Source organism: Chlamydotis macqueenii, chromosome 3, assembly GCF_036417535.1.
Source record: "Chlamydotis macqueenii isolate bChlMac1 chromosome 3, bChlMac1.mat, whole genome shotgun sequence".
NCBI lineage: Eukaryota > Metazoa > Chordata > Aves > Otidiformes > Otididae > Chlamydotis > Chlamydotis macqueenii.
Genome location: NC_141558.1, coordinates 58,195,622 through 58,222,653, shown reverse-complemented (window position 1 = coordinate 58,222,653; position 27,032 = coordinate 58,195,622). Strand labels below are relative to the sequence as shown.

The 27,032-nt window shown below is 44.7% G+C and overlaps 1 protein-coding gene across 1 annotated transcript in view; it reads right to left on the bottom strand.

Moving 5' to 3' along the window:
• The window catches only part of RSPO3 (R-spondin 3), a 62,819-nt gene extending 36,468 nt beyond the window's left edge, over positions 1-26,351 (bottom strand). The window contains exon 1 of the mRNA XM_086744507.1: positions 25,568-26,351. Coding sequence (XP_086600633.1) covers positions 25,568-25,664 — 97 coding nt within the window. The 5' untranslated portion in view covers positions 25,665-26,351. The remainder of the gene's footprint in view (positions 1-25,567) is intronic.
• Between the last annotated feature and the right edge of the window lie 681 nt (positions 26,352-27,032).

Here is a 27,032-nt window from a genome sequence, read left to right as displayed (position 1 = left end):
TGGTGATGTACCGCCACTTCTCTGAGGATTTGTGTGCCAATCAGCTCAGTTCATTGCAAGAGAAAATGAATTAAAATTAATTAAAATGGCTTTTTTTTTAATGTAACATCTGTAAAAGTATGTTCTTTATCCCAAAACCGATTAACGGTGTTAACGCTGACACATCAAACTTTTCAGATGGTTAAAGCTGCTGCACAGGCTGTATTTGAAAACAGAAGCTGCAGACTCTGCGGGGTCGTTAGTCACTGTTGTAGCCAGTGGTTGCATGGACTGGGCAAGCTCAGTGCAGCCACGTCGGTAAATGGCAAGCAGCACAATTATGACTTCAGCGGTCAGCAAGCCAATTGATCACAGCTTTTCTTCTAAAGCTAGTTTGCCTGCAGCAATCCTGTTGTGTGCATTAATGGCAGGAAGAGGTCCAGCCAGAGGCCAAAATGCCCTGTTGTCCCCTTGCTGCCACCTCCAATGTAGAAGACAGCCCCTGTGGCTGATGAGTCAATGCAGGATGAAGACAGGTCCCCCCTACCCACCTTCACCTGCTCTCTTCCTGCTAAGAGGAGCCCCATGGCCATCACCTCCCTTGCTACCTAAGGTTGAAAGCTGCCAGGCTGCCACAGCCTCTTGAGGATTCCCTGGAGAGGATGTGCAGCAACTGGGAAATAAGTTTAATTGATTAAAGGTCTCTATGAATATTTAGCTCTGCTCCAATGTCTCCCCGTAAGGATCACACCTATAGGGGATGATGGGAATGCTATTTCAAAAGGATTTTCAAAAGGGAAATTCACACAAAATTGCCATAAAATGCAAAAATGTATTAAATGTTCCACCAAAGATTAAAAGATAATCTGGTTTACTTTGTTGGGAATACCTTGTTTCAGTTATTTGAAAAAAAAAAAAAAAGACAAAATTATGTCGGAACCAGTTGCCCAGAAAGGTGGTGGAGGCCCCATGCCTGGAAACGTTCAAGGCCAGGCTGGATGAGGCTCTGAGCAACCTGATCTAGTCAGGGATGTCCCTGCTCCTTGCAGGGGGGGTTGGACTAGATGACCTTTGAAGGTCCCTTCCAACCCTAACCATTCTATGATTCTATGATTCTATGTCAAAGCTTGTTCACAAAATATTTCTATTTTTTTAAAGTTGCCTGTTGTAATGGAATTCTGTTCTCTCAATGATTCTCCAAGTGGTTTTAATTTGAAATAATAATAGTAACAATGTAAAAGTGATAAGGAATAGTGAGATCTACAATTTCAATTTAAAAGGAAAAGGACATTCTAAAGTAAAAAAATAAACTGAGGCCACCTATTGACAATACTAGGTAAAGAAAAACAAACAAACAAAGTTATATAATTATATATAAAACCATGAATTAAATATGTAGGAAATTTAGTGTTATGAGCATTATGAAACATTTTATAGTGAGAACTATAAAGTCAAAGGTTTTGAAGCCACTTTAAAATTTTTCTACAACAGAAAAAAAAAAAGAAAATAAAAAGTCTCCTATGTGTTTAAAACCATTTAACCTAAACTGAAGACCAAAACATTTGGAAAGATTCATAGTTAATCTATGAATTATAACTTTTAGGGATGACTGGTTTTTTTTTGTCTGATATATTATATAATATTGCTGATGCACGTCCAAAGTAGTATCTGACACTTTTTACGCACAATTGAACAAGTGGTCTTAAAAGTATTTCACCAATAACAATAGTAGGAGTCACATAATTTAGGCTGGATCACAGCAGCATCCTGACAGCACGTGTTTAACCTTACGCTGCACGTGCAAGTACAAATTTGTGAGACACCTCATCCTACACAACCTGCCACACAACAAAATGAGCCATTTGCTTTTTTTTTTTTTTTTTTTTTTGTGGTCCAACCGCGCTACTTTTTCAGGTATCGGATGCCTTAGCCAGCTTGCAAAATATCCTTGGCACTTTGCAACAGTGCTCTGTTGAAGAACATTTTTGTAATAACTACAGTAATGAGGAAGAGAGGACTGTTCAGTTCTGCTTTGTCACGTTGTAAAATAATTAAGTTAAGCTGATGTAGAATAAATGATAGAAATCAAACCCGTTACTGCAAATAGAACTGTCTAATATAAGTTATACCAACAATTAGTTAGGCTTCGGTGAAAACCAAACATCCCCTGGATATTAGAAAAACATGAAATCACAGCAGTTATTTTTAAAGCATCCAATATGATGAATATTTGGCAGCTCAGCTGGTGGCTAGTGGCTTGCGGCAGCACGTTGGGCTGCCATGAGACAGGGCTCGGATATGGGATGACCGCAACAACATTACTCCAAATGCCGGGCTGCTGCAGCAAAAATTGCGATAAAAAATGACGCGAGCAGATGCCAAAACAGACTAAGTGGAAGAAAAGGTTGAAATGTGCCCTACTATGAAAACATCCTTCTTAACTGGCTCCTTGACCTCATGGAGTTGCATGAAGCAAGTCAAGCAATTTGTTCACACAGAGTGGTAGCACTTCCCCAAAAGTACCTGCCTCCAGTGACAGCAAGCAAAATTGTACGTACAGAGGATTCTGCCCTGGGGTAGACTGATGGACCCAGTTATCAGTCTGTAATCTCTACACCACCAGAGGTCTGCATAATGTTAGAAATGAGGAACAATTATTGTGATGGTATCAGTTCCCCACCCCTAAATCAAACTTACACATGGTCTGGTACAGACGAAAAAGAAACAGACAACGTGGAAGAAAATAAAAGCAATAGGTGAACTTTCAACATCTAGTTACTTTGTCTTTGCCTATATTTGAAACCCCCCTAACAGCACCCCTGAGTTACATGCTTTTGGAGAAAGTCAGAGGTTCTTGGATTTGAAGGTTAGTGAAGTTGCCTGCTTAAGGTCCCCTTCCAGCATTGGAAAGTTAAAAGCATTAGCATCCACATTTTCAAACCCAGGGCCTCCAGTGAGACAACTAATCTCCTGCTTCATTCCTACGTATATAATCTGATTTTCAGGGTGCCTGTGGAAGATGCAGATTTTAGAGGTCTGAAAATGCAGCTATTTATTTAGGAGCCTTATCAAAGGCTTGCTGCTTCCCTTCTAGAGCCAAATGTAAAAGTTTTGGCCTTGACATCTCTGGGCTTCGGTTTCTTTGTCTGCAAAGGAGAAATGATACCTATCTCTTAGGAGTGCTGAGGTGTTTAATTCATGGATGTTTACAATATGTCCTCAGCTTTGGCTGAAATTCCTGGCTTCTTTGCACATGCAAGCCTTCATGCGTGATTCTGTTTCTGGCACCGCGTTCGACTTCACTTTATACGGGATTCTCTCATACACATTAGACTGTTACGAACACAACTCCTGAGTCATGGGTGCAAGTGTGGTAACAATTTATTGTAGTTACTCGCACAACCTTTCCATGCACAGATTTCAAAGGCGGACTGAGACATGTTGAGAAGCCAGTTCTTTTAACTTTCTGATTTCTGCTCTGTGACTGAAGAGATTAGATTATTGGAAAACATGCTATTAGCACTGGCTTGCGGCCAAAGGGTCTGCTATGCATTCTGCGAGGGGTGCTGTACTCGCTGTAAATTAAGGAAAAGAGCTGGGTAAGTTACTCCAGCGAGGAATGTTCCCTTTGGGAATTGTCCACAGCAAACGAGAGCTGTGGTTGGTGAGCAAAGAGCAACAGGGAGAAGAAAAATAACAAAAAAAGGTCAGAAATTTCAGGGAAATAAAAGGCCCTTTTTTTTCCCTCTATACTGAGGGAAACAAGCTTTAATGTTTGTTGATCCCCTTTATGCTACTTTCTGCATACCCAGACCCAACTGAAAAAAAAAAACCCAAACAACTACCATGTAAGCCCATGCTTAAATTCTTCCCCATTCGAAAAAACATATCAGCATATGGTTACCTTCACACATGTGTTACAGACCCCTTGACTTCAATTAGACTTAAATACCTGATTAAAATTAAGGACACATTCTTGAATAGAGGCTCTTGTGGTTGGAGCAGACACATATCTTCCTGAAGTAGGCAAAAGCCTAACTCTTAACATACTAACTTTGAAAATAATGCCTTGAACTTCTCAGCCGTTAACTAATTCAAAGTTTAAACTATTTTTCGTTTTTTAACTTTTTGATATTTTTAGGTAATTTTGTACTAGAGAAAATAAAATATCAAATATTTTCAACATAATGATTATGTTTGCATGGTGTTCCAGAAAGCAAAACCATTATTCTTCTCTCCTTTTTCAAAAGATTAAAAAAAATAAATTATCTTCCCTAATTCTGCAGAGAAAAGCATAGCTATGTGAATTCAAAAGACTTATGAAAGGCTTCTGGTACTACTTTATTAACTTTTTAAAATTAATGTTCATGCATTTTAAATCACTGCCTTTATATCTGGGAATAAGATTCCTACAGTGCTTGCAGTTAGCAGCCCTGGTTTTTTGTGTCTCGGCAGAAAACCTAACACAGATGATAATTTCACTGCTTTTTTAATATCAAGATTTTAAACTCTGAGATTATTAAATAATTTTATAAAGGACTGCTAAACTATATCCTGATAGGAAGGTAAGCAGATTGCTTTGATTTCAGTAACAATCAAATGCGTCCTAGAAAAGGAGAGACTCAAAGCCTGTTCATTAATCTCCAAAGTATCTTTTTCAGCTTAAATCTACTGTTTACTATGTAATACTTTCCATACCAACATCATATGTAACACTCCATATGGAAAAAAGCCAGTACAACAAAGGTGTTCTCACAGAAAATGAGAAAGAGGTGTTCAAAGGGCAGCCAAGTGAAAAGGAGGCCAACAGCTCAGGGAAAATGATTGCAAAGTTTTTTCATGGACGTGTGAAAAAGAGAATAAAGATAATTATTGCAAACTGTACTGTGATTGCAACCATCCTTAAAAATGCCCAGGAACACCATATAATCAAATAGTAACAGCAGCAGCAACAGTAAGACTCCAAATACTTGTGTAGGACCTTTCACCCTGTGGTCCTCAAGGCAATCAGGTAAGATGCAGCTCCATGATGTAAGTAAATGCTTTAGGGGTCATAGTACCTTTCTCTTAGGTGGCTGCAGCAGCTCTTTAACACCACATGTTTGGAGAAGAAAGGGCATCCACCGCCTGTTTGATAGCTGCTATAGCCAGTCTGAACGGAGACATTTGGGGAATCTCTAGGGCTGAAACTGTGGCTCTTACCAGCAAACCCAGCATGGTTGCTGTCAGCATTATTCTGCTTTGTATTGCAAGGAGGAGGCGTAGCCATCCCAATGCCCGTGCTGAAGCAACAGTTCAGTACTAGGGAATTCAGAAGGGTCAGTGCATCACCTCCCTGCTGTTTTCTTCCTCTGGAGATCTCTCAGCTTTTAAGTGTCTTGACACTACCTAATAATGCCTGAGAGCTGCTGGTGGCAGGTAGGGCACAATGATGAGGGAAAGTGGCATGTCTTCACCGTCTTCACTTCCATCAGGAACACAGTTGCTTGGTCACAACATAGGAACAGCACTCCGCTCCAATTCTTCTGTTGTGTCCTTATAAGCAAAGAACAGCTCCATGGAAGTTTAACACCAAAAGAGTTACACTGGTGTAGAACAGTGCTGAGCTCAGTTACATCAAAGCCGCAGTTATGCCTGTTCTTAGAGATAAAAAAAAGCACAGTAAAAACTGCATCTAGCTTTGTGGAGTGTTTTCTCCAAAACCAGCCTTGCCTGAGGCACACTCTACAACAACACTTCTTCCTCTGGGTGGAAAAAAAAGCCAGTCCGTAACTAAGTGTTCCTCCTAAAATATCGGATGCTGTAAAGCTATCTGCTACTGGAAGTAAAGACACAATGGATCCGTGGTTGGAAATGAGCATTAGTGCGTCTTGCTGCACTATCCACCACAAATTTCAGAAAGCCTTGGTAGTTAAATCATTACGGCAGTCTCAGGGAGGCAGTATAATCTCAGTCACATGTGTGCTTCAAATAAGAGGTCAGACATCTTTCTGAAGGCATGCTGTAGTTTGGCCATAAATTATTGTGCCTGAGAAAGCAACCATTGAGTGGGCCCTGCAGTTTTTGCCAGGCACCTTCAGATATCCCTTGCAGCTGCAGGCGCTGGTGAGCCAGCCGTTTGTTAGCATTTTGCCTTAAGATAGCATCAGCAATATCATCATTTTCTTACTCGCAGGGAGTTGTATTATGCTCATCAATCTGATTCTGATGACATAAAAACAGAGAATGAAATAATTGTGGATAAAAGCAAATAAAAATGCCATATTTTTAATATAGTGTGATGATCCAGTATTTTCTTTGTGATTTGAGAACTACTTGCTTCACAGGAGTTTTCAGAAATAAAATAAACTTCAGTTTCCTTAAAACAAACTCCACATTGTTGCCTTACTAACAAAATTGGATTTTTATGTCTCATAAGGTTTCAATGTAGCATATCTGCTGGATGAGGCATCAGTGTAAGCAAACAGATGGTAGGAGACTTGTTGATTTTACCATGATATATTTGTGCAGGACAGAGAAGGGGAGAATCTCAAGAAAGTATCCTTTTGATTTCACATAATTTTCTCTCACTGTGTTTTAGCCACTTACCTAATGCTGTTTAACATTCATATGATATTACTGGCAAAACAAAAGAAAATTAACAGTACCTTTTCATTTTTAAAACCTAAACATGTATCTGAAATTCTTCAGCAATATGGTCTCTTCCTCAGTTTGTTTATTCTTTATATCAAAGGAAATGAGGGAAGCGCTAATAAATTAGTCTTTTAAAGGGGATGTAAAGATGGAATGTTGTTTCATATAAAAATTGAGTGAAATGATAGAATGCTTCTCTTTCTAAAAACAGAAGGAATAACAAGCCAAGTTATTCACTGTTTCTGTCTTTTCTGAACTGCAGGATGCATTCCACTTTGTTTCTTCAGACTGCCCTCTGGGAGGAGTGTTTAAGGTGCTGTCTTATACGGAACTTGGAGACACCATTACCTTAAACAGCATATTCCCTCAGCCAGCATGGCTGTAAGCAAAAGGAGAAAAAATACCTTTATTAGCCTCTCTTTTTACACTTTTCTTTCATCCCCATTGTGCTCTGGGTCCTGCTCTGGAAGTGTAGGGCTGGATCCCCCCTCCCACAGACCCCGAGGTACACATTTACATCTGAGCCTAAGCAACTGACAAACGCTTCTATTCTCCAGCAGCAGTTTCGCACTCAAATTGCATGTGCTTATGCTGTAACCGACCATACAGCGATGGAATAGCAAATTGTGAGAAACAATTCTCTTCATCATGATCATTACATTGTAAGATCAGTGGGAATGGCCCACAGTATCACAAACTTGAGGGGAAATGACATCCCAGCAATCCTCCTGAAAGGATGTATAATTAAAATGTGTGCTGCTTTTGAAGATTCAAGCATGACTCCAGAGTAGGAGTTAAGAGCTCTGGAGGTTCAGTTCCCTTTCAACTACATTTTAGCACCTCTGAAAGGTTGCCTTAAGGTGCCTGCACTTAGGGAGGGAGCCATGCTGGGATTCATCTCTCCTGGTTGTAGGCACTGAAGATTTGAACCTCCATGATTGACCCAACTGTCCAGGCTCCTCACGTGTAAACACGGGTCTTGTCGGGTTTAACTCTTCTTCGGACAGAGATGGGGAGATCCTCTGGGCTTGACAATACCAGAATTTGTAGTTGTTGGAGGCAAACAGACATTTCTAGGGCTCAGTCCATCTGAACTGTCTTAAACAGTGCCTAAGGATGAGATGGTCTGGGAATTGCCATGTTATGTCCAGTGACGAGCTCAGTTGTTGTTGTTTATGCCTTCAATGTCTGCAGTCAAGAGAGATGGTCAAATTATTTATTTGGGTCAAATGTCACTGTCTTGTAAAAATCCACAGAGCCCTGCCAAATTATCCAGTGGAAGATTCATTCCTTGAGGTACTTAAGAGGTCTGACCACCTCTAATTCAGCAAGATCTGCAAGTAAGTGATCTGTGTGTCTTAAAATGAGATCACTGCTGTTGGCTGATCTTAGAAAATAACTTGTCTGCCTCCTTTTCACTTTTTGAAAAATTATGACAATGCCCTCTTGCAAACCTGTCAAGAAGATTAATATGAAAAATGAATGGATATTTATACAGATTTTGAAAGGTGCACTCTTGCTGCTGTTTCTTATTGTTATTATCTTAAGGTGAATACAGTCACTTAAGAGAGTTTTGTGCAGAAGAACTCCAGTTGCTCTTAGCTGTCCAAGCCCACTAGCTTAGAAACACTCCTTACTAATGTTCCTCTTCCTTGAAGAGACCACCTGGTCTGCCCCTTTGTAGCTTTTCTAGAGCATGATCTTCTGCCTGACTTCCTGAAGCTCCCATACATGCACACATAGAGGTACAGAAGAAGATAAATTGCCTTACATCCTACCTGACATTCATCATCCTTGCCACTGTCAAGAAGCTCAGGATGGGTCCCTCACCCTCTCCTCCTGCTGGCTACTGACTCTTGAGGTGGATGAGTGTCAGCACCTGGAAGCCTATACTATAAACAAGTTCAGAAACTCAAGAAGACTTCATGTCTTTCTGTCTCCTGTTTTTGGACAGGAACGATGTGTGGTGCAAGTCCAGGTCCAGCCTGTAGCAGTCATGGCTACTGACTTCAGCCAACCGTCAGAGATGGTCCTGCCTCAGCAGCACCTTGAAAAATGTACTGCACCCAGTGGAGTCAGACACATTGCTGCCTATGCTTTGAGTCCATCTCATGCTTGGGAACTGGTGTTAATAACATGTTTACTTCATTTGTGCTGAGTAATTGTTGACCGTGCGGAGGGGAAGCTGGAGCAGAAGTTACCCTCCTCTTCACTCTTGACACCATTCCAACATCTGAACTTGTGAGGGGGCTGCTAATAACTCCTTTTGTCACCACCCTTCCTGTTTAATTTGCTACGGCCTGCTTCGGGTGATCACAAGCACTGTATCTTCCCCTTTTCTTTCTCTGAGAAACCTGCAGCACCAAACTTTACCTTAACAAGCTTCATCCTTCTTCCCTGCTGTCACATGGAATCCAGCCACTCCATGGGCCTCCACAATCAGTGATGGGAGTACCTAACAAGTCAGCATCTTCCTGCTCAGCAGCTCATACCCAACTGTCTCAGCTACCCAGCTTGCTTTTATTTATTTATTCAGTAAAGACTTAAACTTGCATACAGAAAATGGTGACACTAAGTTTGAAAAGTCAGATGTGGCTGTGGAACTAAAATGAAAGGATGAACAATACAGATAACTGCTAGATACTATCTAGGCATTTTCCTTAAGGTTGAGGACAGGAAAGTAGAAGGGGTCGGCCAACTTAAAAAAAATAGAAATTATGCCTTACATGCATTATTTATGAAGTATCAGAGATACCACCCTAGGAGAGCATCGTGAGTGGCCTGGGTAAGCCCCAGGCCTTTTTGCTTGCAGGACCTAACCAGTGCAAGGTGGACACGGGGGCCAAGTCTTGTGATCCATTATTTTTACCTCTTCTATATTGGAATCAGCACACTCCACTCACTGCAGACTGACAGTATATAATGCAATTTAAATAAAAAAAAAAATTAATGTCACCAGCCTTTGCTGGGATGGAAAATTCTGCTATGGTACGCACATGCGTAGACATATACCTGCTGTTCACTGTGTCCCTAGAGATAATGTATTTTTTCAGCAAAGTAATTGGCTAGTGTGTAGATGCCTTTATACATCTTCATTTATCTCCGTTTGTTGTAAATGCAGTCTTTTTTGTCCTCAGAACAGAGTCCACTGGACAGTGACGTCTGTCAGCATTACTTCTTGAGTATCGAATCGTCAGCCCCAGAGCACTGCTAGTGTTCATCCCTTCTCTGCTAATACCACACTGCTCAGTGAACATGCAAGACACTGTATAGTCAGGATAATTTTAGAATACAATAAAAGTTACAAATTTCACTAGAGCAATGCTTGTCTGTAACACATGATGATTCCTATTGCTTTTTGGGGTGGGAGGGGGCTTGGTGGTTTTGGATTTTTTTTTTTTTTTTTTTTTTTAATATTTTCAGGGCAGACCAGAGAAAGGCAAAGAAGTCCAGGCTCGGGCTCTGAGTACTTTTGCAGCCTGATATAGATAATTTAAAATACATTGGTCAGTATAGCACACTCTACCTGTTGCTGTCGAGAAGATTTGAAGCATGGTACACACATTACAGAATGCTGTCTCTGCACTGATTATTTATAATAATAACACACTGATGCTCAGATTACACTGTGCTCTGCCCGCTGCCTTCTCTCTTGCCCTTTCCTACAAGCAGCCTCGAGGTAGGACTTTCATACGCGTTTGTAAAGCGCCTATTGCTGCAAACATTAATAAGAGCTATCACTTAGGAGCAGTTACTTACACTTTGTTTAATCTCTAATGGATTCTTCTAAATATTTACAGTAGAACCGTTGTCAGAGCAAATGCTGGAAATTACTGGCAACTTCCCAGCCGCCAAAAAGGATAGAGAAGAGAAAAGAAAAGGAACCCACTTGTTGTTTGCATTCTCCTGTGGGGCTTACTGGGTCAGGGTCTGCGTTCTGTAACTGGGTGGCACTGAGCAAGGATGGTCCAGAGAACTGTGCACGCACCAGTTTCTGCTTTAAAACCTCCTCTATTCTTGCTAATCTTGAGGGAAGTGACTGTTTGCTTTGCCAATCCTGAAGTAAATAAACTGCCTGAAAAGGCTGGTGGCTGCTGCAAGAGGTGGAGGAGTTCCAAACTGTTTGGGGCTGTCAGTGTAGGGCACGCTGCTGTTTGCTGTGGGCTGCACTGCGCCCTGCACTGGGGCACTCTCTTGGCTGTCAGATCTGGAGCCTGCAGCATTTTCCCTTGTTGTTGTGGCTCCCCAGCCCAGGCTGACTGCAGGTATATGGACTTTAAAAAAAAATAAAAATAAAGCTAAGTCCCTGAGGCTGAAAGAAAGCCTTTGGTGGGCATCATCTCCACAGCCCCTGCACTTGCCTTGGCTCTCACATCAGAGATGTCTGTGGAGGAGGAAGAAGAGGATGGGCAGCAGTAGGAGCTTGTGGCTCCTGGGAAGGACCCATGTGCCAGCACCAGGCTATCCAGCTGTGCTCAACAAGTGGTGCCCCAGGGCAGGCCGGAGAGGGGGACAGTGGCTGCATCGCTGCTCCACAGCTGGCAGAACTGCCAGCACACGGGAGGGGGACCTCAGACAGGAGTCACTTGTGTGGCTCACTATTTCCCGCTGTGACACAGCAGGTCTGTACTTACACAAAAAAAAAGCTTGAAGAACTGTTGTCTTGCTTTGGAAAAATTTCCATTGATTTGAAACTGATCGCTTCCCCTGCATAAGGATCCGTGAATTTATCCAGATATAGAAGTTTTCTGTAGTATTTGCTATTGTAAGGGCCTGTCCTAATTTTGAGATGTGTGTGTGTGGATGTGAGTGCGTATGTGTATGAATGCATGTGTGAGAGGGAGAGAAATCTCACTGCCTAAAACTGTACTGCCAAGATAAACTTTGGAGCATTTTATAAATTAACTCTGCTCTATGTGTTTATTTTTCTTTTGGAGATTCTAAAAGGAGACTGTTCAACTCATCTTATTAGGGGCAGCATATTTTTTTAAAGAGAAAAATAAGTTCCTACTCTGCACTGGAAAGTATTTGCTATTTTCAGCTAAAAGTATTCTTTCCTTCTGACCTGGCATATTAGATAAGATTTATATTTCTGACCTGACATTAGGTAGTTAAGATTTATTCTTCTATATTAACTTTACTGAGCTTGCAAGCTATTCATTTACAGCATAGGGAATATATTTATGGCAGAAGCAAAGAAAGTTCACTACAAAGTAGTAAAATATGTTATTAGGAGTGTCCTGTAGACTGATGAAAATTGCGAGTACCCTTGCAGCTGGCTCCCTTCTGGCTCTTTTTTCCTTCTTTGTTATTTCAACTTTAAAACTTGAATTTGAAGTCAGTTTCGATGGTGAATAACTTAAAAGAGTCCAGATGATTCTAATATATCCGCATATATATACGTACATATATGCTGTGATTGAGAGGTGCAGGGAAGGGGATAACAAGTGACTTGAATTCTCTCTGCGTTCTGCTGGCAATGACCCAGTCATAAGTAACGTTGGATCTCACTCTCCTGCCAGGATAAATCAGGAGGGACCCTGCTGAGGTATAAAGCTGGTATGTGAGCAAGAGCTGAATCAGATCTAGAGCTCTCCTATATCCAAAGGTGTGGGCCCAGGCAATCTGTTAATGTCCAATTGACTTAAAGAGAGGGACCGCAGACTATGATGGAAACCTGGAAGCACTTCAAGCCTCTATAGACAGAAAGCTGGAAAGCTAAAGGCCTCCTGTTGAAATTAGTGACAAAACTTCCCATTACCTTCAATAGGAACAGAATCAGGCCCTAGAAATGGCTGGAAGCCAAAGGGCTGGATGGCTCAAGAAATAGGTAATAGGAGCTGATGACTTTCGCCAATAAATCACCAATGCAAACCTGGCCGTGCTTGGTTTAAACTCAAAATTGCTTTCATCTGATGTTTGTTTGAAACTGTATGCATTGTAAAATCTTCAAGAAGAACTGGCAGTCATGATAGCTGTCTCAGCAAGAGGCCGACGGCTGGACAGGGTGTGGTATCTCCTCCGTCCCCACGTCATCGGAGGGCGTCCATCTTAAAGAGGAGCAAGAAGCACTGGCCTGCCTATAGAGAGAGCAGCGCCTGGGCTCTGCTGTTAAGCAGAGGTTTTCTATTTCAGAAACTGTCAGACTAACTCTGTAAATCCACTTAGACTGAATATATTGGGGGAGGGGGTTATGGCTCCACAGCAAGCCAAGAGGAGGAGTAGATATTTCCATTTGTAGACATTATTCAACTGCTGTCACAAGAGAGAATAGAGATGTGCAGAGCTTTGAGGAATTAAATGTGTTGGAGAAAGGGCTTAGCATAGGGAAAGCTAGGACCATCAGGCACTACGAAAGCTGGGAGCTGCTTGTAGAGTGCAGCAAGCAGTGCTGCACGTTGCAGTTCGGCTTATGAACTCCGCTGCCTGTCCCTGCTGCAACACCACCTTGCTCTGCAGCTCCAGAGGAGGATTTTGTAAGTTGTACTAAATTGAGGCTAGTTGCTCTGCCATCCATTGTGGCACTCCCTGACAAAGCTGTGGGGAAATGCAAAGCATTATGGAGGGGACTTTCCCCCTCCCCCAATATTTTTGCAAACAGTAAACGTTTTCTGCTGGTCCCTGAAGAGTCCTGCACTGCTGCTTGGAGAGCAGTAGACAAACTGGGTCAACATTTTGGTATCTGTGCTTGGTCATATAGCTATAGACATGTTTGATGTCAACAGACATACTCAGAATAGTTCACCACTTTCCAAACTCCACCCTCCATATTCTTGTATTTGATGGACCTCAGGGCTATGTACTCTGTTACAGTACGCCGACTTTTCCAGCTCCTTCCTTGCTTCTACCAGACCATGTCTGACAAGGGCTCTGATAATTCACATCTTTTTGTATATGCAAAGATTCATGGCTTGTTTTTACAGTCTGTCTTTGTAAATCAAATAAGCTGTTCACTGCTTCTTTTCTCTCACCAAGAAACCCACTGCTATCATCAAGTCATCACACCACAGCTCAAGGGTGTCCGCTCTTGTTCTGCCATTTCTCCTCAAAACCCTGGGCTCAGAACTCTAAGCTGCAATAACCTGTGGCTTGGCATCAAAAGGTTCTCTACATTCACCTACTAATTCTTGTTTCCAGTGAGCTTGGGTTGGATCCAGGCATGTTATGGACAGTGAGGAGGACCTGCACCATGCCTGTATTAAATCAGGCAGGCTGATGGAGCTGATCTAGAGTCCCTCTACTACTTCCACTTCAGAAAATGAAGCATTTTGGGTCTACCCCTGTGCTTATGTATTTAGCTAGTCTGATTTAGTGTATGTTTTTACTCTGCAAATCACTTCAGTCACTATGAGAAAGAGTACCTGACTTCAGTACCTGTAGGAAGAGAGGGAAGAGGGAAGCTGGACAACTGTAACTGCGCAGATGGCAAAGTAGGAGAAAGCTCATGAGTATACAGTGAATAAATACAGCACGGGGAAAGCAGCAGAAGCATCCCTCCCACACTTCCGAGCGGCAAATTGCAGCTGTTCTCTTACAAAAGACGATGGAATCCCCTCACGACTTTTACCAGAGCCTCGGGAAGAGAAGTGCAGATTGCATTGCTGCTCCTTTTCTTGGTGAGGGAGAGCAAAAATCCCCCACCAACTATGGTGGTTTTCTAACAGCCTGTATAAACATTTAGGCTGGATGCTGAGCACATGCAAATTTTATGCTGGCAGAGCTCTGTGAGTTACTTGCTTCCTGACACGAGTTGTAGCTAGAAGCAGAATCAATCCCTTAACCTTTATGTGATGTTTATTCTGCGCAAACCAACTCTCATCAAAAACAATGCAGAGGCTCTAATTGAAAGCTTCGTGTTAGTCCGGCATGTGCCTTATGGTCACGACGTTTCTGTTCTCTGATAAAAGGGAGGAATAGTAATTCTTCCTGCTGTTTCCTCCACAGATGCACAGATGCAGGTGCACACACACCCCCATATGCATGGACACCCCTCGGGGAACATCAGCAGTAGTGCTGCGGGGTTGTCACGGGGGCAAGGAAAGATGCTGCTTCTCTACTAGCACCAATTTCCCCTGCCCAGAGCCCAGCCTAAGGAACATTATTTTCCTCCTCATTGGCTGAATAACATTTCCAGTCTACTGATACACATCATGTGGAAAGCCATAAAGGTTTCATCTGTACACAACCAAAAAGAGAAGGGTCCATATAACTTTCTAGTATAGTTTTAGGCATGCCAGGCTCAACAGAAAGATACAAGGGTCCCATATCAAGCTTCCTATGGATTTTTTATTTATTTAGTGTTTGGTTTAACCCATATAAAACTAATGGGCTTGTTTTCAGTGAACAAACAGATCATAAGAAGTGGGAGAAGAGATCGAGCTTTCAGACAAACCAAAGGGCTTTGTGTGGCTTGAAACAAAACTCTTCTGTCTGGGGTTGCCTGTATCCTTTTTACCTATATTTTAAGACAATTTCAAAGTGAAAATAAGAACAAGTCAAGACCTTTAATTCTTGCTTGTGTCTGTGTGAATTTGTATGTATGCATGTGAATGTGTATACACAGATATAGATATGAATGCGTAGGGGAGAGGGAGAGAGGACTAAATGTATAAGCATTTATATTATTTTTTTTTATATTTTATATTTTAATTGGATAATTATGAGTTTCTATTTTATAACATTTTATTAATTTTTCCATCTGAATTACAAATTTTGTCAATATTTTGTGAATGGGGTTAAACGCTGCCCTGCACTTTTGGTAGGTTTATGGTTTTCTGACACTTTTGTCAAGTGTTATATATGCTGATGGTCAAAAAGTTATTTTTAGCAGACCATGGGCATAGGCTGAGTAAAGGAGTTTTTCCAACTCTGGGACTGCAGCTGTAGGCTTATGGGGTCCCAGGGGATGAAGTACATAAACCAGAGAAGGCTTACATAGGAGTCGGGAAGTATGAGATGGAAGATTCTTCTTCTGAACAAGCTTTCTTACATGCAGGTACTGCAACCTCTGTGGCTGATCTCTTTTGCACAAGATGTGTCCAAGGTCTCTGTGAACTTACAGATTAAAAACACAGGCCCTTTTTGGTGCACACAGCAGTAACCACAGTCAGTCAGGGAACCAGGGTAGGAGGCTTGACCAGCAAGTTTCATAGGTAAATAACTTATTTTTCAACAAATTATGCAAGGCTTCAGGAAATATTTTGGATTGACTTTCATAATGCTTGGTGGTCTTTTAGCGGTAGCTCTGGTTAGAATCCTCCTTTTTCACATAATCAATGAAGCATGGAAATGCAAGAAAAGACTACTCTTCTGACTAATCTATTTTATCTGGACGTAGGTGTGATTTATACTGAGGAAGAAATGAACTTCTCTGCTTACTGGGTAGCTGGGAAACGATGTGATTTCAGAAAGAGGTGAATAGCAGCCTGTCCTCATCTTGGAAAGGTACAGTTTACAGTTTCCTTTGCGGCCAGCCAGATCCTGGCAGATAGGAATAAGAACCCCCCACTCCAGTTGCTCTCCACTGAGTGCTTCTAACCTCCATAAAGCTTGAGAAGACTTGTGGTCATCAGAGTATCCAGCCACAGTACACAGAAAAATTGTAAAAGAAAGCCTATTCGAAACCGCCTTCAAAATTTTCACATCCATGGAGAGATCGAGTCCACTTTGACCTCTAAGAGACCACACAATGTATGTTACCACTTGTTACATGATTTCCTGAAATATACTGAACTCAGAGTTAGTAATGTGCCAGCTTACTTGTTCTAAGACATACATTTGAAAGGAGTGGGAGGGTTTAAAGCATGATTAGCACCTCAGTGAATTACTCAGATGAAAGAACAGGGTACCCATGGAAGAGAACAAGCATTCTCAAACCATGCTAATTTCTTAGGTTGTCAGCAAAAATAAATTATGCCAACAGAGAAAGGGAAGTATTTTTGTCCACAATCTGTCCAGGGAAACTTGTTATTGTATTCACTTGTTCCTCAAAATAACTTTGGTCTTTTCTTAGGAAACAATGTATGACCTCAGCAGCCATGTGGATGTCCTCTTGCTGACATTCACTCACAACTGAATCCTACTGATAAATTCCTACACCTCTAAAGCTTCCCCTGAATGGGAAGCTTAAATAGCACATTTAGGTTATTTCATTCCTAAAGCCAGGGCCTTGCGCTTGGACATGCTCGTTCAGGACACAGCACAAGTTATAAATTCTACAGTCTTGTACAGAATTCTACTTTCACTTTTAATGCATCCTCAACTCTAAAATTCGTTAATTGCTCAACTCTTCATAAAACATAAACACAAAAGACAAATGTGTGACTTCATTTCAGACTGCAAAGCAGAAGCTGTTTTTCTGCAAAATACCAAATTGTGTCATTTATTTACCTTTCCTGCCTCCAAGATCTTGTTTAATAAATTTTATGACATCTGTGGTCATCATGCCCAGCACAAGGAGGTCTCATCTTAGTTTATTATTTTCAGTTCTGTTTTATACTAAAGTTTTCTGGAATCTTCATCCATCTCCATGTATTTGCTAAATACACGCACTTAACATCTGCTGACTCCCACGTTAAATAAATATCCTTTGGTCCCACTTGGTTCTATTTTGGAGGGGTAATTCTTCACTCGGCAGTGTAACATGAAGTAAAATAAAACCAGCAGCCCCTTATTCAGTGGCACAAAAAAAAGCGAAATTAATTATGAACATTCTAGGAAAAGGAAACAAGGTTATGAAACACTTGCCGACACTGGTGTTTGTAATCTCCATGAATAAGCAATGCAATAACGCGGGGTGAGCGTGCGTGGGAGGCACGCTCTGAAGAAACTGGCTGTTTTCCTCTCCCTGACCAGTTGAGCTGTTATGAATAAAAAATGTTGTTGCTAAAGAAACCTGTAATAAATCCTGTCGGGAGTATTACATGTGCTGATAACATACGTAAACTCTGTAAACATATTAAAGTGTCAGGTTTTAGTAGCTGTGGTTCATGTGGATGTTTGTAAATGTTAGTCAAGAAATGCAATGGAAATCTTGTTCCACCAGCTGGTTTCTCCTACGTTTCTGGTTCACATGAGGGCCTTCTCCTTTTCCTTCCCCTTGAAACAGAACCTCACTTTGTAGGGGAGATGAGGAAAAAGGGCTCAAGCCCTACCTCTGCTGTAACTTCCAACCAAAACACTGTTACCAGAGAGGCTGTGCACCTGGTGAGTTATTTGGAGAGAAGTGGGGTGGATGAGCTGGCACTTGATAAAGGATTTATGCTACTCTGAACACCTCAGCTTTGTGTAGCAATGCCCTCCATCGACGCCTCCATCAAAGTACAGTTGGCAGCCCTGAGTGAGGCATGCGCGTTGCCTTTCAGTAGGTGGGAAGAGTTGGGCACCTCCAACAGGGACTGACAAAACCCAGCATTGCTGAACAAGGCATCTTCAGCCCTGTCACAGGGAAATGCTGGGGTCAGGTCTCAAATCCTGGCTGTCCAGAGGCTTTAGGTGCCCTGGCACTGATGTCCAGCCCTGCAAGCCAATATATTCTTGAACAAAAGAAAGGAGACTCTCACATCAAAAAGGGAGCTGTGGGCTTGCTGCCCTTAATGTATCCAAAACCTCGGTAGTAAAATACTTGGTCAGGAGTTGAAAAATCTAAGTTAAATTAATTTTTCTGTCTAGTGTGTCTCTAGCCTGTGTTAATCTGCTCTAATAAATGGACTTTTTATCATTTGGATTTGTAGGCAACCTCAGGTCACTTGCTTGCACCCGTTTTAGTTAGCAGGGAAGAAGAGAGGGCTCAGGGGGCCCAGGTACGGGAGCAGGGATGCTGTGACTGTGTTCCAGTGCCAGTAAGCGATCGCCTGCAGAGTCCTCTGCTCCCTGTGGAAGAACTCTGTATTGTTATTTTTATACTTGTTATGATTTATTTATTGCCTTTTTTTACCAGGGTCTTTTTAAGATAAAATCTCAAAGTCTCTGCAGAAGGGACCTGAGCTCAGAAGTCTCCCATGCCAGGTGGACGCTCTGTGTCAGTAAGCTGAAGTCTCACATTAGGAACCACAAAACATCTGAGAAATGACCGTGCGTCAAGGGTGAGGTGGCAATTAAGCTAGGGCTTTGAAGGTGAGGGACTCAGGTGTTTAAATCCTGCCCCAGACACACCTTAGGCACCTAAGTCCTGTTCTTGGATCGGAGCCTTGCTGTGTCTGCCTTTGCACTTTACAGGAAGCCGCAGGAATCACACATCATTGCTATTCCAACACCCATCAATGAGCTCCTGTTTTATTTTACCATGCCCCAAAATCTGCTTTGCCCTGCAGGAAATATCAAACGTCTGAAATCCCATCTAGGACCTTTCAAGTTGAAACACGAAACATGTCAGGACATAAAGCTGACACACAATAAGAAGCTTGAAAGGATAATGTTTATCACAGCGTGCTACCAGAACTTGGTGTAGACTTGTGGTTCGGGTTTTTACATTAATTTAAAAGTATCACTATATATGTATTTCTTTATGTTCCTCCCCCTAGTTACTCTGTTGTGTGGAGCTGAAGTGTCGGCGCAATGCTGGGGTGCTGCTGGGAGCAGGCGGGAGCTTGGTGCCGTCACAGTTCATGTCTCTCCCGGTTCAACTCCGGTCCCCGCAGCCGAGTTCTTCCCTAGCAGCATGGGAGGGATGTAAGTTTTGTGGCTCCTTTGCTTCCGTGGGTGCTATTTTTGATCACACAAGTAAATAATACTAACATTTTAAAATGCAGGGTCTATAGCTCATAATCCTAGAAATCGAAACACACAAAAACGTTCATTAGTCAGCTACCGTATACCCATAGTACAATTGTTCGTTCTTTTTAAGCAGCACTGCTCATCACACTGCTCACTGCTAACAATAAAAATAGGGCTAAAGTAATCATTAATAAAATCTGTTGGATTTTATTATGAGAAAGCGTCTAATAAGTAATCGTTCTGCCATCAGCAGAAGCCCAGTTATTCAATTATTTTTTAAAAAGTTGTAGCTCTTCTCTTATTTTTTTTGAGAGTCATAACATGTTTTGCATGAATAAATATTATCTGAATATTTTTATCTGTGGCATCATTTGTGGTAATAGCAGACAGACAGACTTTTGTATAAAAACGTACATTGTTTCAGCTGCCTTTTGTCATCTGATAAGATTGCTTTGTTCTGAATTATTTTGGTGAAAAATTGGCAAAGTGATTTTGCGTAGTCCAGACTCCAAAATTAGAAGTGAGACAAGAATATTATTTTTTTATTAGATTTAAATCTCCTCCACCAGGCTTTCGCAACTTTTCATTTAATTTCAAGAGCAAAAGGGAAAACTTACTGCTGGGGACAAAAACTTCTTAAGAACCACCATAGTTTTAACGGATGAATTTTCCTAGTAGTCACTGTCTATAAATGATTGAACATGAAATGACAGACAGCTTGTTAATGTTAGCAATAAACAGCAGTGGTCAAGCCAGCACACTAGTTGTATTAACCAGAAAGGAAAATGAGCACGCTAAGCAAGAGATAATGAGTAAGTCTGATTTTTAAGTCCTAGCTCAGATTTTATTCAGCATAACTTCCGTTATCTTCAGAGAAAAATTTACAGCAAGAAGCAGCAGCAGACTGGGGATTTGCAAAGGCCTGATAGACTAATAACAACGCTTAATAGAAGAGATTAATCTCAGAGTTAACTTTATTGACTTCAGTTGGCTCAAGAGGTGAAAGCAGTAAAATAGCTGTTCTTTCCATATGCTTAAGAAAGAGATTGCCTCCCAAGCAGGCTATATATCATAGCTTTGAAAGGTAGGGAGCACTGTTTTTTCCTATGTAGAGGTCGTACATATTTGCAATTTTGCAAGTGCTCTAGCATAGGAATTCTTCCAAACGCAAAATGTTTCCCGAGGTCCCATAGAAAAAGAGCCCTCTCCAGCTCCAGCGAAGTCCATGGGACTTTCTCCACTGAAAGCAGAGGCAGGTTCAAGCTCTAATACCATCTCGTTAATAATAGCAGTATTTTATTCTGCCTGCAAAGAGAAATACGACTTTTTATATATTTGCTGATATACCATCCCACATCGATGGGTTTGAGAAGTTGTGGTAATATATGTATTTACAGCTTAACATGAATTGTATATAGTATAAGAAATGTCTTCAGCAGCTGAAAGAAACAAAATTTGAAATTATCAGCCTTTCAGATGCCAGGTATGAGACGGGAACTGGTCTGTAACTGTTCTTTAGTCTCTTGGGATAATAACACGTACTGTTCCACATGCCGTTGGGATACTTCAAGCACAGACCTACATGCACATAGAGTTATAAAAAAATCAACACAAGCAGGCTATCCCGATAACACTTCTAATGCTTTTGGTGATGGGTAGTGATTTTCTAATATTTAATTATTTAAGATATCATTGCAACGAAATATGTCCACCGTTTATGAAAACCCGATGAAACAGTTCTGTGTCTGCTTTTGCTTCTAACAACTGCAGTAGGAATTTTACAGTCTATTTCGAAACAAAAAGGATCTCATCCAAAAGGAGAAATATAGTTTCATTGCAAAAAAAGAAAAGATGCACTTGTCACCAGCAAAGAATTTACCCTGACAATACTAATATGAAAACATCATAGAAAAAGAATTATCAGCGGCATACAAGTACTTTGAAAGAGAACAAACATTGAATAATTTAATCCTGCCCGAAGACAGATTCAGCCTACTTGATGGCTGCTTGTTTGGCTAACTTCTGCTTTAAATTATTGCACTCAGATATTAAATTATTTCTTTTTTAAAAAGTTGCTAACAGCACCTCTATTACATATAGAATATGTAGCATTGCCATCTGTGCCATGCCAATCCTAAACACACATGTAGATACATGTAATATGTGTATTGATGGTGAACTATTAAAAAAATTGCTTCCAAAATGCAGTGTTATTTTAATTAATAATACAATTCCTCTTTTCTTGCTGACATTTTACCTCCATGGAAATGACACCCTCCACAAGGGTATAAACAAAATGAAGACGTAATTTTACTAGTTTGTTTTCTGTCAGTTCTCTCCTGTTTTCTTCTATTTTATATAGCTATGTTTTCAAACGGGCTGTTACGCATCTGCTTAATTTTGAGTTTGAAAATATTTGCATGCAAACTCACGCCAGAGAGGCAGAGTGTTTGCAGGGTGGAGCCCTCCACTCGTGACCATGACCAGAAGCAGATGCTGGAAGACCTGGAGTCCCGCGTCAATAGAAGAACCGACAGAGGAGCGACCGAAGGAACGAGCGACCAAACAAATGAGCAAACGTCGGGTATCGTGAACGTGCCGTTACAGCAAAAGGCAGGAGGCAATTGCCAACATCAGATACCGATGGGCTACCAGTAGTATACGTCATGGTAGCTCTACAGCTGAATTGCTCTTCCACTAAGTCAGACTGGTAGTTTTACTCCCAGATGTAGGAGTTGTAGTATAAAGACGGAATTTTCTATCACTTTGCTTATTCTAGCGATTTCCAAATTTAGTCCATGGCTCAGTGGTAGTCCACAGGGTCATGGCAAATGGTTGGTCGGTCATTCACAGACCCGTGAATGCAAATACTACTTCATGTCCGTCAGTTAAAAGGTCAAAGAGAAAGGTGCACAGCTCACTAATAAGTTCTGAGGGCTGGTGGTGGCCTGCAGAGCCAAAATATTTTGGAACTATTGGCTTAATCCTACTTTTTTTCCTAAGCAAACTGTAATCACTGGCAGATACACAGAACTTCTTACTTATTGGTAGGCTAGTCTATACCCAGCTGCATATTAATCTCTCTTGTCGGACCCAAACAAGCAACTTAATTTGTTAATCTTAATTGCTCTTATCAGAATACAAACAAATCCCTTTGCTAATTATATGTTTGCTTTTGAACTTTTATTGATCTTGTGTGCTATGTCTAACTATGGGCCCAATCCTCCGCACTCCATTGCGAAGTTCAGAGGAGTTTTGCCTCTGCACAGCCAACTCCGCGTTTACTGCTGATCACAAGAGAGACACTTAGGATCCTCAAACTAGAAATTGGAGTAGGAGTTTGGGGAGCGAAAGGACTGCAGACCAGATTTTTCTCCTAGTAAGGATTACTCTGGCAATAGGTACAAAATAAGTAATGCTTCAGGTCCTTCTAATGGGGTAATTTAACAAAGAAACCTCAATTTATACCAGCTGGGAGTCTGGCCCAGCGTATGCTGAATTAGTCAGTTCAGGCTTCATTATTCCTTTATCTTAAAATGTGGGAGTCTACAATATAATACGTAGAATGGGGGACTTGGATATTAAACAAAATGCAGTAACAAGGGCTCACTGACTGTCTGATGGCAAGTGGTTTGTACTATACTTAAAAGTACATAGTTAAGTGGAAATTTGAAAACACTTCCCTAGCAATTGGATTAGGACTTATGCTTAAAGGAGACTGGGCAAAAGAAAGAGAAATCCAGGGAAAGTCTTTCATGCAACAGATGAGTTTGACAGGTGTCTCCTTTATCCGCACGCTATCGTTTTTTTCAAGTTCTACTATTCACTAACAGCAGTTCATGGATTTTTAAAGCCCAGATGACCAGTGCAAGCAGCGACTGTAACCTCTTATTTTACAACCTTCACAAACACTCGCGCTCTCATTTTTGCCTCACCCCACGTAACCACTCGTTATACCGAGTATCTCAGAGCCCGCCGGGTGTGCAGACCTCGGCCCGTGGACGATGTACAGCTGGGGTGTTCCGACCCTTATCTGCCAAAACAATGAGCCGGGCTCCCACTCCGACTCTTTCTAGCTGGGATTTTTCAGCCGTGAATTCAACTCCACGCTTGCATTTTAACCAGAAAGCTCTGAGCAAGTACTCAGCACCTTCTCCACCTTGTACCAACAAGCCGATTACTTCCAGCCAACACTTTCCCCCCTATTTCCCGGAAAACACGCAGGAGCCCAGCTACCGGGAAATCTCGGCTGCCCCGAGCCGGGCCGAGCGGAACCGAGCCGAGCCGAGCGGAACCGAGCCGAGCCGAGCCGGGCCGAGGCGAGCCGGGCGGCGCACCTGCCGGCGGGGGCTGCCCGCCGTGCACAGGACAGCAGAGGTCGCCGCCGGCCCAGCTCTGGCCCGGAGCGCACCAGGTGCCGGAGCAAGGCCGGGCGGAGGAGAGGGGGGCCCGCTCCCCGACCCTCTCCCCACGCAGGGTGGTGGTGGTGGTGGTGGTGGGAGGGGGTGTCCTGCTCCCCTACCCTTGTTGTGTCCCCCCACTCGGGGCTGGACCCCTCCACCCGCGTCTGTCGGGGCGGGCAGCCGCAGCTTGTGGGCCGGCGGCTGCCAGGGGTTAAAGGAGTGGGTGGGAAGCGGTGGAGGCTGCGGGGCCCTCCCTTGCCAAGGATAATAAATCGGACGCCCTGACATGTTTGACTTCGCCCTTAGTGCTCCCCGGCTGCGCGGCCATGGGGATGGGGAGGGCTGGAGCCCCGGGCTCCCTCGTCCTCGGCTCCGCTGTCGGGGCACTTTGGGTGAATCGGACCTTGTGTGCGGCAGGCGAACCGTACAAAGGAGGCTTTCAAGGGCGAGCCGTGCCAAGCAGGGGCAGGGAGCGAGGGCCGAGCGAAAAAAAAAGAAAACATTAAAATAATAGTACCCCCCCCTCCCCTCCCTGAGGAGGTAACTCCGTTACTTCTCGCTGCTGAAAGGCGGGCTGCCGTGTTTTATAACATTTCCCCGCTATCTGCAGCTGTCAGGCACGAGCAGCCCGTCCGCGGGAGGTGCGCAGAAAAATGCTTCCCCTCCCCAAAAAACGGCGGTGGGCCCGATGTAGGCGGGGGGTGGTGATGCGGGATGTGGGCACGTCCCGGTGCCCGCCGCTGCGGCATCCCGCCGCTGCCGTCGGGGGGAGTGAGGTGAGGGGGTCACGGCGGAGCTTGGTCCTCGGAGGCACCCGGTGCCGCCGGCAACGCTGGTGCCCGAACCCGCCCGCCGGTGGCGGGGCCCCGCGGCCTGGACAGCGCCTTCCCGAGTGGGGGACACTCGTTTCTGCCTGGCTTTTCCTCTCGCCCCGGTGCCGGGGGGCTCAGCTTGCCCCTGGTCTCTCCCATCGCCTCCTCCGACGGCAGCGCCCAAGGAGGTGCTGCCAGCACCCCCCGGTACCGCCCCTCGCCCCCTGGCCCTGCTGGCTCCCTCCCGCCGCCACCCCGGACCCAGGTGGCATTGGTCAGAGGCTGGCTAAACCAGAAGGGACCAAGTGCCCTCATCCCATGGGATTAAAAAAAAATTAAAACAAAAAAAAAACCTAAAAAAACTCAAACCATGAAAAATCAGGGGGCACAGCTCCAGGGCAGTGCCGATGGATGAGCCGGGAGCTTCCCGGACGGTGGCACCGAAGCGACCGGTGGCGAGTGGAGGCTGGGAGCCAGCGCCGCGACACCTCCCAGCCCCCCCAGGCCGCATCGCCGGGCGCCAGGCTTCACCCACAGCGGTAACCTCTACTGCTGGTCCTCGGGTGGGGGCTTCTCTCTCCCTCCTCCCCCAGGTCGCTAAACACAGTGACCGGGGTGGTGGAGAAAGGCGCTTGGGGCGTCACGGCGGGATAAAAAAAAAAAAAAAAAAAAAAGTTACCTGTCGTGTCATCGCGCTTTCCCTTTAGGAAGTGGAAAAAGAGCTAGGAAAGGACGTTCCCCGTTACCAGATTTTAAAACATAAAGGAGCGGACGCAGGTCCTCCCGGAGCCAGCTCTGCTCATCCCGGTGAGGTGAGAGAGAAGAGCAGCAAGAGATCAAAGCTCGCCTTCATCCCTCCGGCTCAAGGAAACCGCCCGCAGATCCGCTCGGCCGCCCCGCGGGCGCGGGATTTGCGTCCCCGCGCACTCCCGCGGGCAGCGGGGGCACACGGGAGCCCCCCGCACAGGTGAGCAGCGCAACGAGAAGAGGCAGAAGTTATCAAAGTATAAATCTCTTCGCACTTACTTCTTCCCTGTCGCCGTACCCTGGAGGCGTGCTGGCTGCCAATGTATTCCATAAAGTTCAAAGTGATAAAAAAACAAGAAATCAGTCGCAATTGCATAGTAACCCTGTGAGAGTTCGACTTCTCCTTTTCGTTCTTTTTTTCTTTCCTTTAAAAAAAAAACCATAAACCGGGGTGGCGGGCGGCAAGGGATGAACACAGCAGCAGAAATACCTGCACTGAGATCCAAAGCTGGGCTTGGCCGGCTTGATGGCTTTTGCTTTTTTTTTTTCCTTTTTTTTTTTTCTTCCTCTTTTTTTTTTTTTTTTTTCTCTTTCCTTCCCCTCCGCTTTTCTTATTGCACTTTCCAACCGACCGCCCCGCTACCTGCCGCAAACCTCAGAGGGGAGTCAGCAGCGGAGAGGAGCAGAGCAGCCGCTGCCGGGGTCCACGCCGGGCGGGCGGCCGGCAGCATTTTGGGGGGGTTGAGGGGAGATGGGGGGGTGCCGGGGTGCGGGGCGGCTGTACGCGCCCGTCTGCGCGCCGGGCGGGCGAGGTGCCGACAGGACGGAGGGATGGATGGATGGATGGATGGGTGGATGGGTGGATGGATGGCCGTGGGAGAGGGGTGTGCGAGGGCGGGAGCGGCGGGGGGGCAGGAGGAGGACCCAGCCCCGCCGCCGCCGCTCCGGAGCAGTCGCGCTCTGCGCCGCGGGCACCGCCAGCCGCCGGGCGCAGGTGGGCTGGCCCCCACCACCACCACCACCCGCCCCCCGGCTCTCCCACTCGCCGACCAGGAGCCCCCAGGCTTCATGCAGGAGCTGCTCCGGAGCGGGGCCCCGGGGGAGAGGGCCCCCGGGGCGGGGCGGGGCGGGAGGAGGCCCGCGCCCGGACGGCCAGAGCCCCGCGCCGGGCATCAGCACTCCGAGCATCTTCCCGCGGCGGGGCCAGGGCCGGGGCGGGCGGCGGAGCTCCGCAGCCTCGCTGGCAGCCCCCGCCCGGCGGTCTCCGCTCGCCTCCCCTCCGCCGCCGGCTTTCCCCGGCCCTCCGCGGAGCTGCCGCTGCTCTCCGCGCCCCGGCCCCTCCGTGGGGAGGAGCCCCCCCCTCCATTTGCCAAGGGAACACAGCGCAGCACCCTCCCGCCCCCCTCCCTTGCCTGAATCTACCCCCTACAGCCCTGCTCAAAATGGAGATGGGAGGGGAGCGAGGGGTCTTCAGCCTCTCCTCGGGATTTTCTCCCTTATTGCCTTTCCCCACCGCCCCCGGGACAGGGTTTTTTTCCGGGGTGGCTTCTCCCGCGGCACGGGGCAGAGCAAAGCCGCGTATCCCGTTGGGGCCGGGGGCAGCAGGGGGGAGGCGGGGGGCGAGCCCAGCCGAGCCCGAGCGCCCCGGGAGTGCCTGCAGCCGCCGCCACGGGACTCCGACCAGAGCCCGCCCCACAGCTGCAGAGAGGCCTGGCACGGCCGCCTGTTTGACAGAGGGGTATTG